Source organism: Zeugodacus cucurbitae, chromosome 4 (assembly GCF_028554725.1).
Source record: "Zeugodacus cucurbitae isolate PBARC_wt_2022May chromosome 4, idZeuCucr1.2, whole genome shotgun sequence".
Taxonomy (NCBI): Eukaryota; Metazoa; Arthropoda; class Insecta; order Diptera; family Tephritidae; genus Zeugodacus; species Zeugodacus cucurbitae.
Genome location: NC_071669.1, coordinates 25,451,050 through 25,465,689, shown reverse-complemented (window position 1 = coordinate 25,465,689; position 14,640 = coordinate 25,451,050). Strand labels below are relative to the sequence as shown.

Below are 14,640 nucleotides of genomic sequence, written 5' to 3'. Positions count from 1 at the left end.
ATTCCATTCTTGCCACGCGTTTGACTGCTTGTTGAGCAAGTCAGGGATTGTTTCCACCGAGACTCGACTTTGTCTATGATGTATTTGTCGATTAAATATATAGTTATTAAATATATAGCTATGTTATTTTACAGATTCCCAGTGCAAATTTATATTTTTTGAAATATTTTTTCGTGCCCAATCTTTACTTCTAAAATCTCTACAATATTACCTTGAATTTGGAAACAGTGTACGAAGCTATACGAAAACTGTTATTTTTGTTTGACAATTTACTATCATGATATATTGGTAAACATAAGGGTTAATATCTCAATGCTCTAAATATTTCTATATTGAACATAAAGCATTCAGTTTGGGAAAAAATTGTTGAGTGCTTTGAAAATTTTTGCAGAATGTAGTTCAGTTCTATTCAAATATCAGTGGGCATAACCCCCTTAGACATTTTATGTGTGCGACGGCGTAAGTAAGTATAATTCGTCTATTTGCACTACTAAATCACACAAAAGCAGCGCTGTGGGTGTGTCAAATTAGGAGTGAACGTGACGGTAATAAAGGTAATGATATGACAATATCGAGATTTATTTGCATTTCTAAAGCAAATAGAATAGAATATGAATATTTAAACATTGTTATTATATTTCAAGATCGTAGGTATTATTGCATTATTTAATTAGAGTAAGTTCCCATTATATAAAATAATAAACATTAAGTTTAGGGCATAAATATGTATATAAAAAGTTGTTATGGAATTTGAAACTGTCAACTCTGTGCTCTATAAAAAGTAGCTCGTATTGCCTCTTATGTGAATGCAATTTGAATTTGAGTAGAAATATTTAGTTTTATGGTTTATGGTTATGGTTTGGTTATATGAATTTATATTTTATATTATATTTTGTTTTTATTTATTTTTATTTTGTAAGAGGTATGACAAATCTTGAGCACGGTTCGTTGAATAAGAACTTAGAACTTAGACGATGGCCAAGTTGTCCTCAAAGAATTTTAGAAATTTAGAATCCGTTTGAGTTATGACTCTGAACTCCGTCGATAGAGTATAACTCTTCATTTTACGCTGCTTAGATTATTTTTATAAAAATAAAAACATTATGAGTATCCCCACGAGAAATTGGACCTTGGAATAATATATTTATTTTTTAAGTTTTTTCAACAGAAAAAATTCTTCTTCAACTACTTGGTCTTTAGAGCTATTCGTTGGACCAACGATCAAACACCTTTAGAGTCCTTTAGAGTCACATAGCACTTTAAAAATAGTATTTGGAGATAATGATAATTGTAAGAACTTATTTTATGTTTTCGAACTAAATTTGGAACATATCAAGTATACAGTTAAAATCTGTGGGATTACTTTGTAGTAGCCATATTCGATTCGCAATTTCTCTGATTGTTAATTTTGAGCGTGGCTCTCTTTTAAAATAATACACATGTACGGAGTTGAATTCGATACAAGAAAGTTATGTGGATAACTCACTAAAGTTCTATAAACGCTCTCTTATATTTTATCATATTATGAATTACTATTGGAGAATCGATGAAATATCAAATCACGAATCGAGAACTGGAACTGGATGGCTGAGCGGCTGTGAAGTTTTAAGTGATCGTTTGAAAAAATAAACTTTTAAAATTTACAAAAAATATTTATATTAACGAAATCTATGGAAACTGACCACTTAGATCTCGAATATCCAGAGAGACTTTTAAGAGAATAGTCAAAAACGAGTTACTTACATGAATTCTTCCACTGTTGGAATTTGTGGTATAAAAAGCAGGAACAAATGAAGAATATCACCGATACTATGAGCAGCGTAAGTATGACACCGATCCAGATGTCACTGACCACAAACGGTATTTCGCTCTCATGATGGTTGAAACTGTTGCGGTGTGGCGGCTGTGGATGTCCAGCTGTCGCCGTTGGACCACTGTACGGGTCCAGAAACTCATTTGAGCCACTCACAGCCACTTCGATTTCTTTGCGATCCAACGAGAGATTACCCAAGGCAGAGTCCAGGCCCAGCGCCAGACGCTCCAACTTATTAATGAGTACGGAATAATTCTGTGGCAGCTCGAACAGCTCCAGTGTGTCTTTGGAAGTGGTTGTGTAATTTGTGGTGATCACTTGTAGCTCGGACATGCTGTTGTCTACTGTTTTGCTTTTGTTTGTACTGATTTATATATGTATGGCGCGTATGTTTGTGTATATTTATGTAGTTGTTATTAAGTTCACAGTTAGCTTAGTGAAGTTGTTGATTTTTTAACGTGTTTTTGTTTTTTTCTTATGTTTTTGTATTGTAAATATTATCACTGAGTTCCATTAATTGTTTTTTGATTGGATTTTCTGGCAGAGTGCTTTTATCGATTGTATCGACTTTATTCGCGCAGCTTCATGTCGCAACTGAAAATATGCGAAGGTGTAAAATGGCAAGATTTTAGCAGAGTTTTGAAAGTTTTAGCCGCCGCCATTGGGCCACCTTGTGATTGCCGCTGTTGTCGTCACATATACAATCGTTGCCGATCGACGCGTTCGGCGGTTCGCTGCGAAAGCGCGGGAACGCGTGCGCAATTGCGCATTTGCAAGTGTTCCATTCAAATTTTGATTAACACTTTTATGTTAATAATTTGGGTTAATAATTTTAAATCAAAACAATTCTAAGAGCTTCCCCAGCGGTTACACGCATGTGCATACATATATATAGATACAAAAATATACAATATATTTACATATACATATGTATATATGTTACATATGTTCCATCTGCCTGGCGAAGTCTCTTAAATTTAGCATGCGATTCCTAAATCGTTGATTTGTGTATATTACTGTTTGTAAATCGGTGTGAATATGTTCAAGTTAATTTGCCTTACAAATATTTGTTCGCAATTTTGTCTATACTCAAATACTACGAGTCCAGCAAAATTCCAACAAAGTATGCTTTTGTTGTAGGTACTCGCTTAACCGATAAAAGGGTGTTACTAAGAGGTCGTTACGAGCATAAAAAATAATAATTTCCAAATATTTGCTATTACTTTGCGTTAGAAATGTGGCCAATGGTTAGCATGACGCCTACGCGATCAGCAGCACACACACCCTTTCTTGAGCATTTCTCAGTCGATACACTCTCCTTTGCGGGCGTGTTGGGGGCGCGCTATGTGTTTTATACCACTTTTGGCAACTCGTTAAGTAGTTTGCATTAAATGCCTAAATTTAGACAGATTTATCTTTGAAAGCTTCTTCAAAATACCACATATTTTATGTACATATTTGCATTACTTAGATATTTTATTAATACGCTATAAATACACTGGGGGTTAATGAAGAGTCTTATAAATTCCTCTACTTATCAAGAGTCATTAAAATGTATTATAAAAGCCACGCGAATATACTGGTTACCCATGTTTTATAATAGGAGAAGCTGACAACACTTCGAGGGAGATCTGTTTTTTGTTTTTGTTTAAAGCAGAATAATTTTTAATTTGCCACAAAAACAATATCTAAGAATAGCTATAAGATTATGCATGTATATGGAATCGAAAATTGGGATAATTGGAAGAATGTGCTACATACATCGATTTACAATAATGTCAAGAGAATATTGTATCAGTAAATTAAACGAAATGAGAAACTTTCATGGAAATTTTTAACAAATTTTTAACCTTCTTTCGTTGATGAACTCCACCAACAATGTATTTTTTTGTCATGCATAATCAGAAAAGAAGTAATTGGACGAAATTGTGCGAGATGTTAACAAATAATTTTATCAAAATCTAACGAACTCGACACACATTGTCCCGCATGATATTTCAAGCTATTAGGATATTAGGTTAGGTTAGGTTACTCTGGCAGGCTACAACGCCACACATAGACCAGTTTTGGTCCTTTGTGAAACCAGATGGAGTGTCGTCACTTGGTTAATGAGGAGTAGTCATCCTTTAGGATGCCAGCGCTTGTTGTGAATTTCAAAAGGCTTTGTGGCTTTACCAACGAAATCTCCTCCAGATTATCGTACTGTGCAGCCCCCAAATGTTGAAGCCGTTGTCTTGATAATGCAGGACATTCACAGAGAAGGTGTTCCATTGTTTCTCTGGTGCCTTGCTCTTGACATTTCCTGCAGCCTTCACGATCTATCAGCCCCATCTTGTAGGCGTGCGCCGCCACAAGACAGTGACCAGTGAGTATGCCGATCATATTCCTACATTTGCTTCTATCGAGCGCCAATAGAAATTTATATTAGGATATTAAACAAAGTATGAAATAAAAAACACATAATAAAATAAATGGAATTAATACATAATTCGATTGAAGATTTGGTGCACCGGCAATAGTGACATCCAGTTATAAAAGATTTCCCAATCAAAACCAATATTATGTACCGTTAGGCGGTTTCTATACAGTAACAATGGCCCCATCTATTTTTGGCAAACATCAAAAAAATTTATAATCTTTAAAATTAATTAAATGCACTATTTAAATTGGGCCGCTTGATCTTGCACAACGGTTTGAGATCATATGAGAAAAAAATATTTTAAAATGTTTCCATATAGATGTTGGATTTGCATTAAATGTCAAAGTTTTAAAAGGCCGACCTCCTCTTATAAATATAAGCATTATTGGTAGAAATTGCCTATCTTATTTCAATATAGAATGGTCTCAAACTCGTGATTGTTATACATTTTGTATTGTTTTCATCTTCACACTGAGTATTAATAACAATCAACATCACTAACTCATTTTGTTTACTTTCGATGTTTATTGCGATATACACATCAGCAGAAGTGTTAAGATACAATGAAAATGGAGCGAAAATTCAGAACAAAGATCAAAAACTGGCCAATAGATACACATGTGGTGAGATTGGGAATGAAGCCACACGCAAGTTGGAATTATCTAATCACTTCACTTCTTACTTCAATGCCCAGCTTACGTCAGACTAAAGTTAAAACACCTCGGTACAACTTCGGCTCGGTACACCAAACCCAGCGAAGTGACTGAAATCGACATTAGCCGAAATCGATAGAGCCTAAGTGCAAGTAATGAGGATCTTAGCGATCCGTTAGGATTATTTGGGTGCCACCAAGGGCAGTCGAAGCTGTCTAAATGAGATTCTCTGCAGACTTTTCGAACTAGCCTAACCTAATCTAACTACTTATTTTAAAAAAGGCTGTTGGATTTTGTTTAAACGGTCAAGGTTCTTCGAAGGTATCAAAACCTTGATTTCCTTATTATAAATACAATCACTACTGATTAATTAAATAATACTTATACATAACTTTGTTAAATTTTGGTGTACGGATCATCGGCGATGACTCAAAAGTTAAGAATGATTGTTTTACCTGAAGCAAAGTTAGGATAATACTCAGCACATGGTAGATAGCGGGATTGTGTCCCACACAGACATTTTTTGCCACATGCTTCCTTTCGGGTCCAAATTAATAACTGACTTAAATCAGAGAGGCCATCGCCTTTCTGCTACATTCATTCAAAAACACGAATGTAGGGTGCTGACTAAATTTTCAAGGTCGTATGCCAAATTTTCGTGTTGATATTAAACCAGATTTTGGTTAAGAAAAGTGCTAAAATATGCAAATAAATTTGTGAAAGCATATGTATATACTTATATATGTTTGTATGCAACACAGCTCGTATGCACCGAGTCGAAATCCAAAGAAAATATTTGCAGTAGTTGTTTACAAACACACACACACACCTGTACGTAAATATGTGTACATGTATGTGTGTCTATGTGGCTTATCTAATAAGTTAGCTATTTGTTTACATTTCTCATGCCTTAATGTGTTTACCATTAATCCATGTTTTGATTATTTCGAAATTTTTTTTTTGTTGTTTTTGCATGAACTGCTGTTGCATATTACTTATTGTGCATTCTTTAACCAGAATATTTTGGTTTACCGCGCTAATTGCAACTAGAAATAAATGATGCTGGATTAAAGGGTGTCTGAATATGATGGGCGGCTGTATTTCACAGAAGTGGGAATCTCTTTATTAGGGCATTTATGATATCTTTGTAGCAGCTTACAATTACCTGTCTAAGATTATCATCTCAGCAATAATCTCAAAGTTTATTTAAGAAATAAAGAAATTAATAAATAAGTATCAGAACAACAATATCCGGGTGATATGCAAAAGAGACAGAATTACAAATATGATATTTACCTCTGACTGGAAGTACTTATATTCATTTAGATCGGTTTGTTTGATTCATATGATTCACACCTACCACTATTCTATATATATAGATATTTCTCTCAAGTATATCAGCATTAATATTCTGTGCTCAATCAAATTAGAATTTTCAGAATAATAGAATAGGGGTTAGAACAATTCCAAGTTCTTTTGAAAAAACAATACATTGGTTTTGAGACATCATTAACGAAATAGGGCAAAGCTTACAATTACTTTCAAGGTTTGAGAGTTGATTTCGCATACGGCTTTGCATTTTTATACTCTCGCAACCTGTTGCACAGAGTATAATAGTTTTGTTCACATAACGGTTGTTTGTGTCACCAAGAAATAAAAGAGTTAGATATGGGGTTATATATATATAAATGATCAGGATGACGAGTCGAGTTGAAATCCGGATGTCTGTCCGTCTGTCCGTCCGTCCGTCCGTGCAAGCTGTAACTTGAGTAAAAATTGAGATATCTTAATGAAACTTGAAACACATGTTCCTTGGGACCGTGAGAGGGTTGCTTTCGAAAATGAGTAAAATCGGCAAACATCAAAAAAATTTATAAACTTTAAAATTAATTAAATGCACTATTTAAATTGGGCCGCTTGATCTTGCACAACGGTTTGAGATCATATGAGAAAAAAATATTTTAAAATGTTTCCATATAGATGTTGGATTTGCATTAAATGTCAAAGTTTTAAAAGGCCGACCTCCTCTTATAAATATAAGCATTATTGGTAGAAATTGCCTATCTTATTTCAATATAGAATGGTCTCAAACTCGTGATTGTTATACATTTTGTATTGTTTTCATCTTCACACTTTGTGTGCCACGCCCACAAAATGGCGAAAACCAAAAACACATAAAGTGTCATAACTAAGCCATAAATAAAGTTATGGAAATAAAATTTCGAATAAAGGATCGCACCAGGAAGAGGCATATTTGGATGTAATTTTTTTTGGGAAGTGGGCGTGGTCCCGCCCCCAAATCGGTTATTTATATATATCTCGCAAACCAATGAAGCTATATAAACCAAACTTTCTGCAGTCTTTTTTTTTAGCCACTTCTTAATACAGTCCAAAAATGAAAGAAATCGGATAATAACCACGCCCACCTCCCATACAAAGGTTAGGTTAAAAATTACTAAAAGTGGGTTAACTCACTAACGAAAAACGTCAGAAACACTAAATTTCACATAAGAAATGGCAGATGGAAGCTGCACTCAGATTTTTTTACAAAACGGAAAATGGGCGACCGATTTCAATGAAAATTGGTTTGTAATAGTTTCCTTACCTCCCAATAATATGTTGTGAAAATTGGCCAAATCGCTTCACAACCACGCCTACTTCCTATATACCAGAACTTAAAAGATGATCTGAATCGTTTATTTTACAATATTTAAAGTAAGCACTAGTGAAGATATCGGTGCAAAACTTTGCAAAAATACTGTATTTATAGTGTGGCAGCCCATTTCTAAAAATCGCCGAAGTCGGACCATAGGTTTTCAAGGCCCCATATATCGAACATGAGGACCTCGGTGCTTCTAACCAAATATTAGGGTTTCCAACTATCAATGGATTTTATACAATATACATGACGAATATGTAGGTCAAATTGTGTATTATATAATATTAAATAAATAAATTGCGAGAGTATAAAATGTTCGGTTACACCCGAACTTAGCCCTTCCTTACTTGTTTTATTGGATCTCTTAGTTCCAAAAGAATTGAGACGAAGTTTTGCTTATTGATTCAAGGTGTCAAGTTGTTATTGTCGGATGATTTAAGAGTGAGAAGAACTGAATATTTCCTATACATATAGTATTTGCATTCGAGAGTAGATTTTAAGTAACTAATTTGTTGAAACGTAAAATGATGCTAAGACATTTGAAATCGAAGGACCATCTATGGATAAAGAAATAAAAGCAGCTTAAAATTCAAGCACTATCAATTCGCAGGATCTGTATGCAAAGGGTTAAATTATCCCTAAAATTTGGCTACGGCTGTGAAAAAACAGTTAGGAAGGCGCACAAACATTATGCGACAAGGTTAATTAATTAAAGAAAATACGAATTTATTGACAGAAAATATACTTATATACATTCATGAATAAAAATTTATTTATACTGTCTTCGATTCGTTATATCGAACAGGATGTGGCGATTCGAAAACCGACATAAATTCTGTTGCAGAAGAGCAGAACTCACAGGAGACTGGAGAGGTACCAGTTAAGTACGAACCAAGGTATACATAAAATTATGTAAATATATTTTTCACATTTTGGAGCTTTAAATTCATTTCCACATTCTCCTAGTCGTGTATAGAAATTCACGTAAATGAGGAAAGTTTCTGACTGCCATTCACTTGGGAGTGACCAGAAACGATTATTTTTCATATAGCTTAAGCAGCTCACGACTTCCTGTCTTAGATCAAGTATACTCCGGGTAGCCAACAGACATCCGTTTGGAGGCGAGCAAAAGTGAGAAATTGAAGTCCGCTCCTGAGGTTGTGCGCAGGATTTCGAACCCATTGCATAAATAAACCTCCCCAATGAAAAAGAAAAAATGAGAGACTCTAATTTTGATGACGGCCACTACAAACGATGATTTAATGGCATGCACCTGCAATGTCCGGTCCCTTAATTGGGAAGCAGCCCAGCTGAACTTTGCAATAAACAGATTGTTATCGCTTTTATACTCAAAAACCGGAGAATATACACTTGGAACAGCATTACATCTGTAGAGTTGGTAAATTTAGTAATAATGGCTGCTTTAAATGGTAATAGGTGTCAACGGTGTCCCAACTAAATATAATACTAAATCCAAATAATATCTATAATTAAGTAAAATTTGTGCATTCGATTTTTTGAGTTTCCACAGATTATTTGAGTTTTTCTTTTTTTACTTCTTTAATAGTTTTAAACAAATGGATATTTTTTAGTTATTGTGATTGGGAAGGAGATTAGAATATAATTGTATCAACGCATTTTACTAAAAAACTTTTGTATTTTCACACCAACGAAAATAGGGTCTGTATGTAGACATTTGTCTGCCACTGTATATTTTTTAACTATTCATAACAAGTAATAAATGGTAATGCTCATCAATTAGTATAGATGATAAATATGGGAGTGTGGTGATCGTACTTCAACACTACTTTCTAAGGAAACACGAAACTTTTTTTTTATTTTATTAAACAAAATTCAAAATTTCACAATTTTCGTCGAAGAAGCTATACAAAATTAAAAATCTCAAAACTCTCAATCAATGCAATCGTTTGTAAACAAAAATCAACGAAGCTGCCGGACAGCTGTCATGATAAATTAATGTGAATTGAAGGAATTGCGAGTTAAATTTGCACATAATATAATTAATTGTTTCTCAACTGGACGTTTTCTTGAACGGCGCGTTTGTCCAACTGGGTACACATGAACTAACATATGGAAATACATATGTAGAGCGCGATGGGTATGTATATATAGACATACATATATATTTGTATAATAATGTACGAATTTAGATAAATTAAATTATAACACTTGTACTATATTATAATTTTGGGGATTTCCAAGCAACTCGGTGACTCACACGCGTTTTCTGAGTTTTCGATAAAATTTCTTGCGGGTTTCGCATGAAAATTATTTAATACACTTAATGCGGCTGATTATTAAGACGAGTGCCTTCGCGTAACACTTTTTAGACTTTATGGACTTCCAGTTGTCAAGTGGTAAGGAGTACTTTGTCTGGTTACAGCACGGTTAGCTGGCTGTTGTTGTTTGAAAATCAAAAAATTGTCAACGCGTTTTGCGCTTATTTTTCTGTTCGATTTTCGTAAACAACCCAGCGTCACGGCGCGTCTTACTAATTCACAGCACAAGCGAAACGGCACAGCATAACACAAATACCAAAACACAAATGTGGAGAAAAAGCAAAACAAAGAACGCGCAATGCAGGGCTCGAGCCCCCGCCCGCGTCAAGGTCCACGTCACGTGTGCCGCTCGACGTCAAGCCAAATCGAAAACGTCCAAACTTGTTTAGCGCGCGCGCGAAACTTTAACACAACAAACAACTGTCAGCAGCAGCACCGACAGCCAAAGGCAAGGAAACGCACCAACAGCGGCAATCACAATTACAATTTTTGTTAGTATGATCGGAGATGGCGACGACTGCAGACGGTTTATTTTGGGGCGTGTGTGGCCCGGTGGACACCGCGGACGAAACACTGTACTCGTTCACCTACCGATTGGGCGGATGCTCGATCAAACTGCGGCGACCAGCACGTTCCAAATGCAAGAACTAATGGAAAGGAAAATAAATCGGGCGGCTAACGTGGCGGAGAAGCGCGCTCGTTCGCTCGTTTGCCTATAATGTTTGCAACAATTAACTGTGTCGCTTGGCGAATTCAACCAGCCGACTTATGTACATATTAATTTTATTTTATACAGCTGATCGGCGGGCCGCGACGTATGCGCATATGTAGGCACGAGGGGGTGTGTGTGTGTGTATATACATACTTACGTATGAATGAGAACAACAAAAGCAAAAAAGCATTCCAATCAAAACAAACAAAGACGAACAACAGACGCGCCGAAGGCGAAGAAACGACCCGCAATCAGAGGCAGGGTAGCACTGGAACGAGAATTGCTCAAGTGCTGAACTCAAGTGCTGAGATAAACGACGAAGACGCGCGGATTGTCGCGATGCATGCGCGCGCGGAGGGAAATATACAAGCGTCCCCTGGCGCGGCGGCAGGGGCGGCGGCTCTTGGCTGGTGACACTGCCAAGCGCAAGAAAAAACAAATAAAATAAAATAAAAACAAAAAAATGAAAATAAAACGAAATCAGTTCAAATCTATGGAGTGTCATTCAATGGCGATCGGTGGGGAAGCATGTCGCATTGGAGGGCGTTAGTGCGAGCACGCGCTATTTGTTTTACCGTTATACGCGATTTTTTATGAAATCTTTTGCCTAGAAAATTTAAGTTTTTTCGTTTTGCGCTTTATCACTGTGGCATTTGCCATTTTGCGTCACTGTTTTGATGAGACACTGAAGAGCAGTGATTGCAGGCCATTAAGTCAGATAGCTCGAAGGTTCAATTCCCCGGCAATGAACATACATCCATATATATTAATATTTACATAGACTGTATGTATGTAACTTCAAACTGAACGGAATATTAATGTGTAACACTGTTTTTCATATCAGCACACATATATTTTAAAATATTCTTTGGACAGTATATATATACATATTTGTATATATGCATGTATATTTAGTCATTTATATATGTAAATGTATATGTAGTTTATATTGATACGCAAATTTCATATTCAGTCTTTTGATTGTAGGTGTGTGCGTTGGAGTGAATTTAATTCTCTCCACATTCATATTTTTAAAATGTTCTAAAAATAATTTTTAAATAACATATTCTTGAAACGCACAGGCGTTGTGAGTAATGTTTAAAGAGGGTAAGAATAACGATTTATAAAATATCTACAATAACAAAAAACAAATTCGTCATTTTATAGACTTCAATATAAATATAACGGCTAGAAAGGAATGACTACAAAGTCTTTACATACATATATTCAAACAACCACAGCCAACATCGCTAAAAACGCAAATGCAATGAAGGAAACGTAAGTTCAATCCAATAAGTCGTTCACAGCTTTCCGACGCGTATTGAGTCACAACACACTTCGCTCAACTAAAAGCTGATAACAAAGAATTTGGATGAATACTATCCGTGTTCTGTGCCAGGTGTCTCAACGATTCGTAAACGTTCGACTTCCATAAGAACGGATAGATATTTTATAAATATTTCACAAAATACCCTAAAATAGCATGCAAACGTGTTAATGAAAATTGGGCCGTCGCACAGTGGGTTCGCTTGTATGAAGCCGCGGCTATAAATAGTTCCCGTTGAGATATCGCTATGAAATTTTCACCAAAAATCTAAAAAAATATTCTAAATATATTATAAAAAAATTAGCCACATCGAGCGACTATATCCTATAGCTCCCATAGGAACGATCGGGACAAGTTATAATAATTTTGTTATTTTCGGTTTTAAACTTTGTCAATTTATTGTAATAACAGAGATCTTAATATATGGAAAGAAAAAAGGCGTGGTTCACTCCCGCCCGCCCTCTTCTTTACATATATACATATATAGATTCTTCATAAGACATTTAAATATATAAATAAATATAGTATATACATATTGTTAATAAGACATTATAATCAGATATTTAACAAAAAAGTTTGCTATAATAGTATCTGAGAGATTTACCGAATTAGCCAAAAACACTGAGGCCTTCATGTTCTATATCTGGGGCCTTGAAAAGTTATAATCTGATTTCGGCGATTTCTACACCTGCGCGCGATGCCACACTCTAAATGTAGTATTTGTATGAGATGAACTTGAAAACTATGATGTAAATGTTGTAAACCGATTTCGCGAATTTATTTTAGCTTTAGCAGTTTACGAGATATGCACAAAAAACATAAATGGGCGCGGTTACGCCCACTTTCCCAAAAAAAAGTTTTTACAAATATTAATTTGCCTAATATGATCCTTTGTATCAAATTTTGTTTTCATAACTTTATAGAACTTTATAAGGCAAATTTGATATTGAAGAAAAAAAATGGCGTTAGTATATTGTAGATTATGCAAATCACATTGTTAGGTTTTTATTACACAACGAATTTCGAAATTACACAAACGATACTTTAAATTATCAATATGTGAAGTTTATGAATTACGCCCGTTGTCACAACAACCGTTCATAGCTATCTTTGCTCCTTATCCGCACGTATCCGCAGTTCATTTTTTCGTTATCATACTCCTTAAAGTGTACATAAAATATTAGGACTAACTAGACTATGTAGGTACATGTAGTTGACTATTAGCTACTATAATTTTTATGTAAAAGTGTTTAAAAAATTGTTTTATTTTAAAACTTTGTCAAAATTGACATGAATTAGGCCTATGAAATGAAAATATATATTTTATAATATATTATAATATATATTAGAATAGACCCAGTACTGTGAAAATTGGATTCTGCATGTCTCACAATCTCGACCGATTAACTGTGGCACAAATCAATGAAAACGGTTTGAAATTCGACCCAATTGAGCCTAGCTTGGCTTCCAGTGACATTTTCCTATCCTTAGATTTGAGAAAATGAAATGTAATTTAGTAATAATGTAGTGGTAACCGCAGAGGCTTTGGCCTATTTCGTAGCAGAAGAACAAGAATGGTATCGAAAAGTTGGAACGTCACTATAATCGGTGTATCATTTATGTTCCTTGGCAATAAAAATGACAAGAAGCTGATTAAGTCTGAAAGGAGTGATAAATATTAAAAAAAAACCAACCCTCTACGGTGAGAGAGTCATAAATTTGAAGTTGTAAACAGTTCCGAATTGAGTAGAAATACTGAAGTACAAAACTACTATACAGAAACTTGTACAATAACAAGATTCGATTTGGCGGTTCTTTGGGTGTTAGGCAGAAAAATTCTGACAAATATTTAGAGACTCTTACAACTTGATAAATGTGATATAGTCAAAAGGGGAATGGCAAGGTTTAAAAGCATTATGACGCTATTACATAGCTCAGCGAATTAAAAACCAAAAGCGAAAATCAGTGGCTGGTTCTGATATTATTCAATGCGATATTAGCGGGTGGTTCCTCTGTTACCTAGTATATACATACATTGGAAATATCAAGTAGAAACGACTTTAATTGAACCATAGAGTTTTGAAAAAAAAAAAGAAAAAAATTTAATTTTATTACAATATAATTAAACCATATAGTCGGAATAAAATCCACAGAATTAAAATCATGACATAATGTATATGAGAGCTGGGGCCATTCCTGGTCCTTTTTCTTTCACTTTCGGCATCAAGTTACTTTATATTCAAGGCAATATATTCACTTAATTTTACAAGATATCTGACATATTTACTGATAAACATATATGTACGTCATAAAGCCCACAGGAAGTTTCACAGTCTTTATATTATATATCTAAGAGATTTACCGAATTTTTCGGATAAAAATTATGTATAGGTACTGAGGCCTTGAGAAGTTATAGTCCGACTTTTCTATATTTAGTTTTTAAAATAGTTCCAGTAAATATGTGTATCAAGTTTAATTGAGATTCTCTTAGTTTACTCAAGTCATAGCACTTTGTTATATATAACTCCACATCTAATTGAGTTTTATGAGATACAAACAACCACTATGTGAACAAAACTATTATTATACTCTCTGTGCAACATGTTGCGAGCGTGGAAAAATACAACGAAATTTAAACCAGAGATGTTAACGCCCTCCAAAAAGATTCAGAATTTCAAGAGAATATTTATGTTGAATATATGGATAAGTTATATTTTAGGAGGGTACCGTTCTCTATAAGAAATAATTTGAGCACTT

At 34.7% G+C, this 14,640-nt stretch overlaps 1 protein-coding gene across 6 annotated transcripts in view; it reads right to left on the bottom strand.

The window, feature by feature from the left end:
• Positions 1-14,640, bottom strand: part of LOC105215879 (uncharacterized) — a 76,992-nt gene that overhangs the window by 29,926 nt on the left and 32,426 nt on the right. Inside the window, exons 1-2 of one of the 6 annotated variants that reach the window (XM_011190059.3) lie at positions 10,329-10,671; positions 1,744-2,407 (exon numbers count right to left, since the gene is read on the bottom strand). The exons of 1 other annotated variant lie outside the window; for it this stretch is intronic. In XM_011190059.3, the coding sequence (XP_011188361.1) occupies positions 1,744-2,146 (403 nt within the window). In that variant the 5' untranslated portion in view covers positions 2,147-2,407; positions 10,329-10,671. 4 more of the 6 variants (XM_011190058.3, XM_054229134.1, XM_054229136.1 and 1 more) reach the window with 4 other exon arrangements.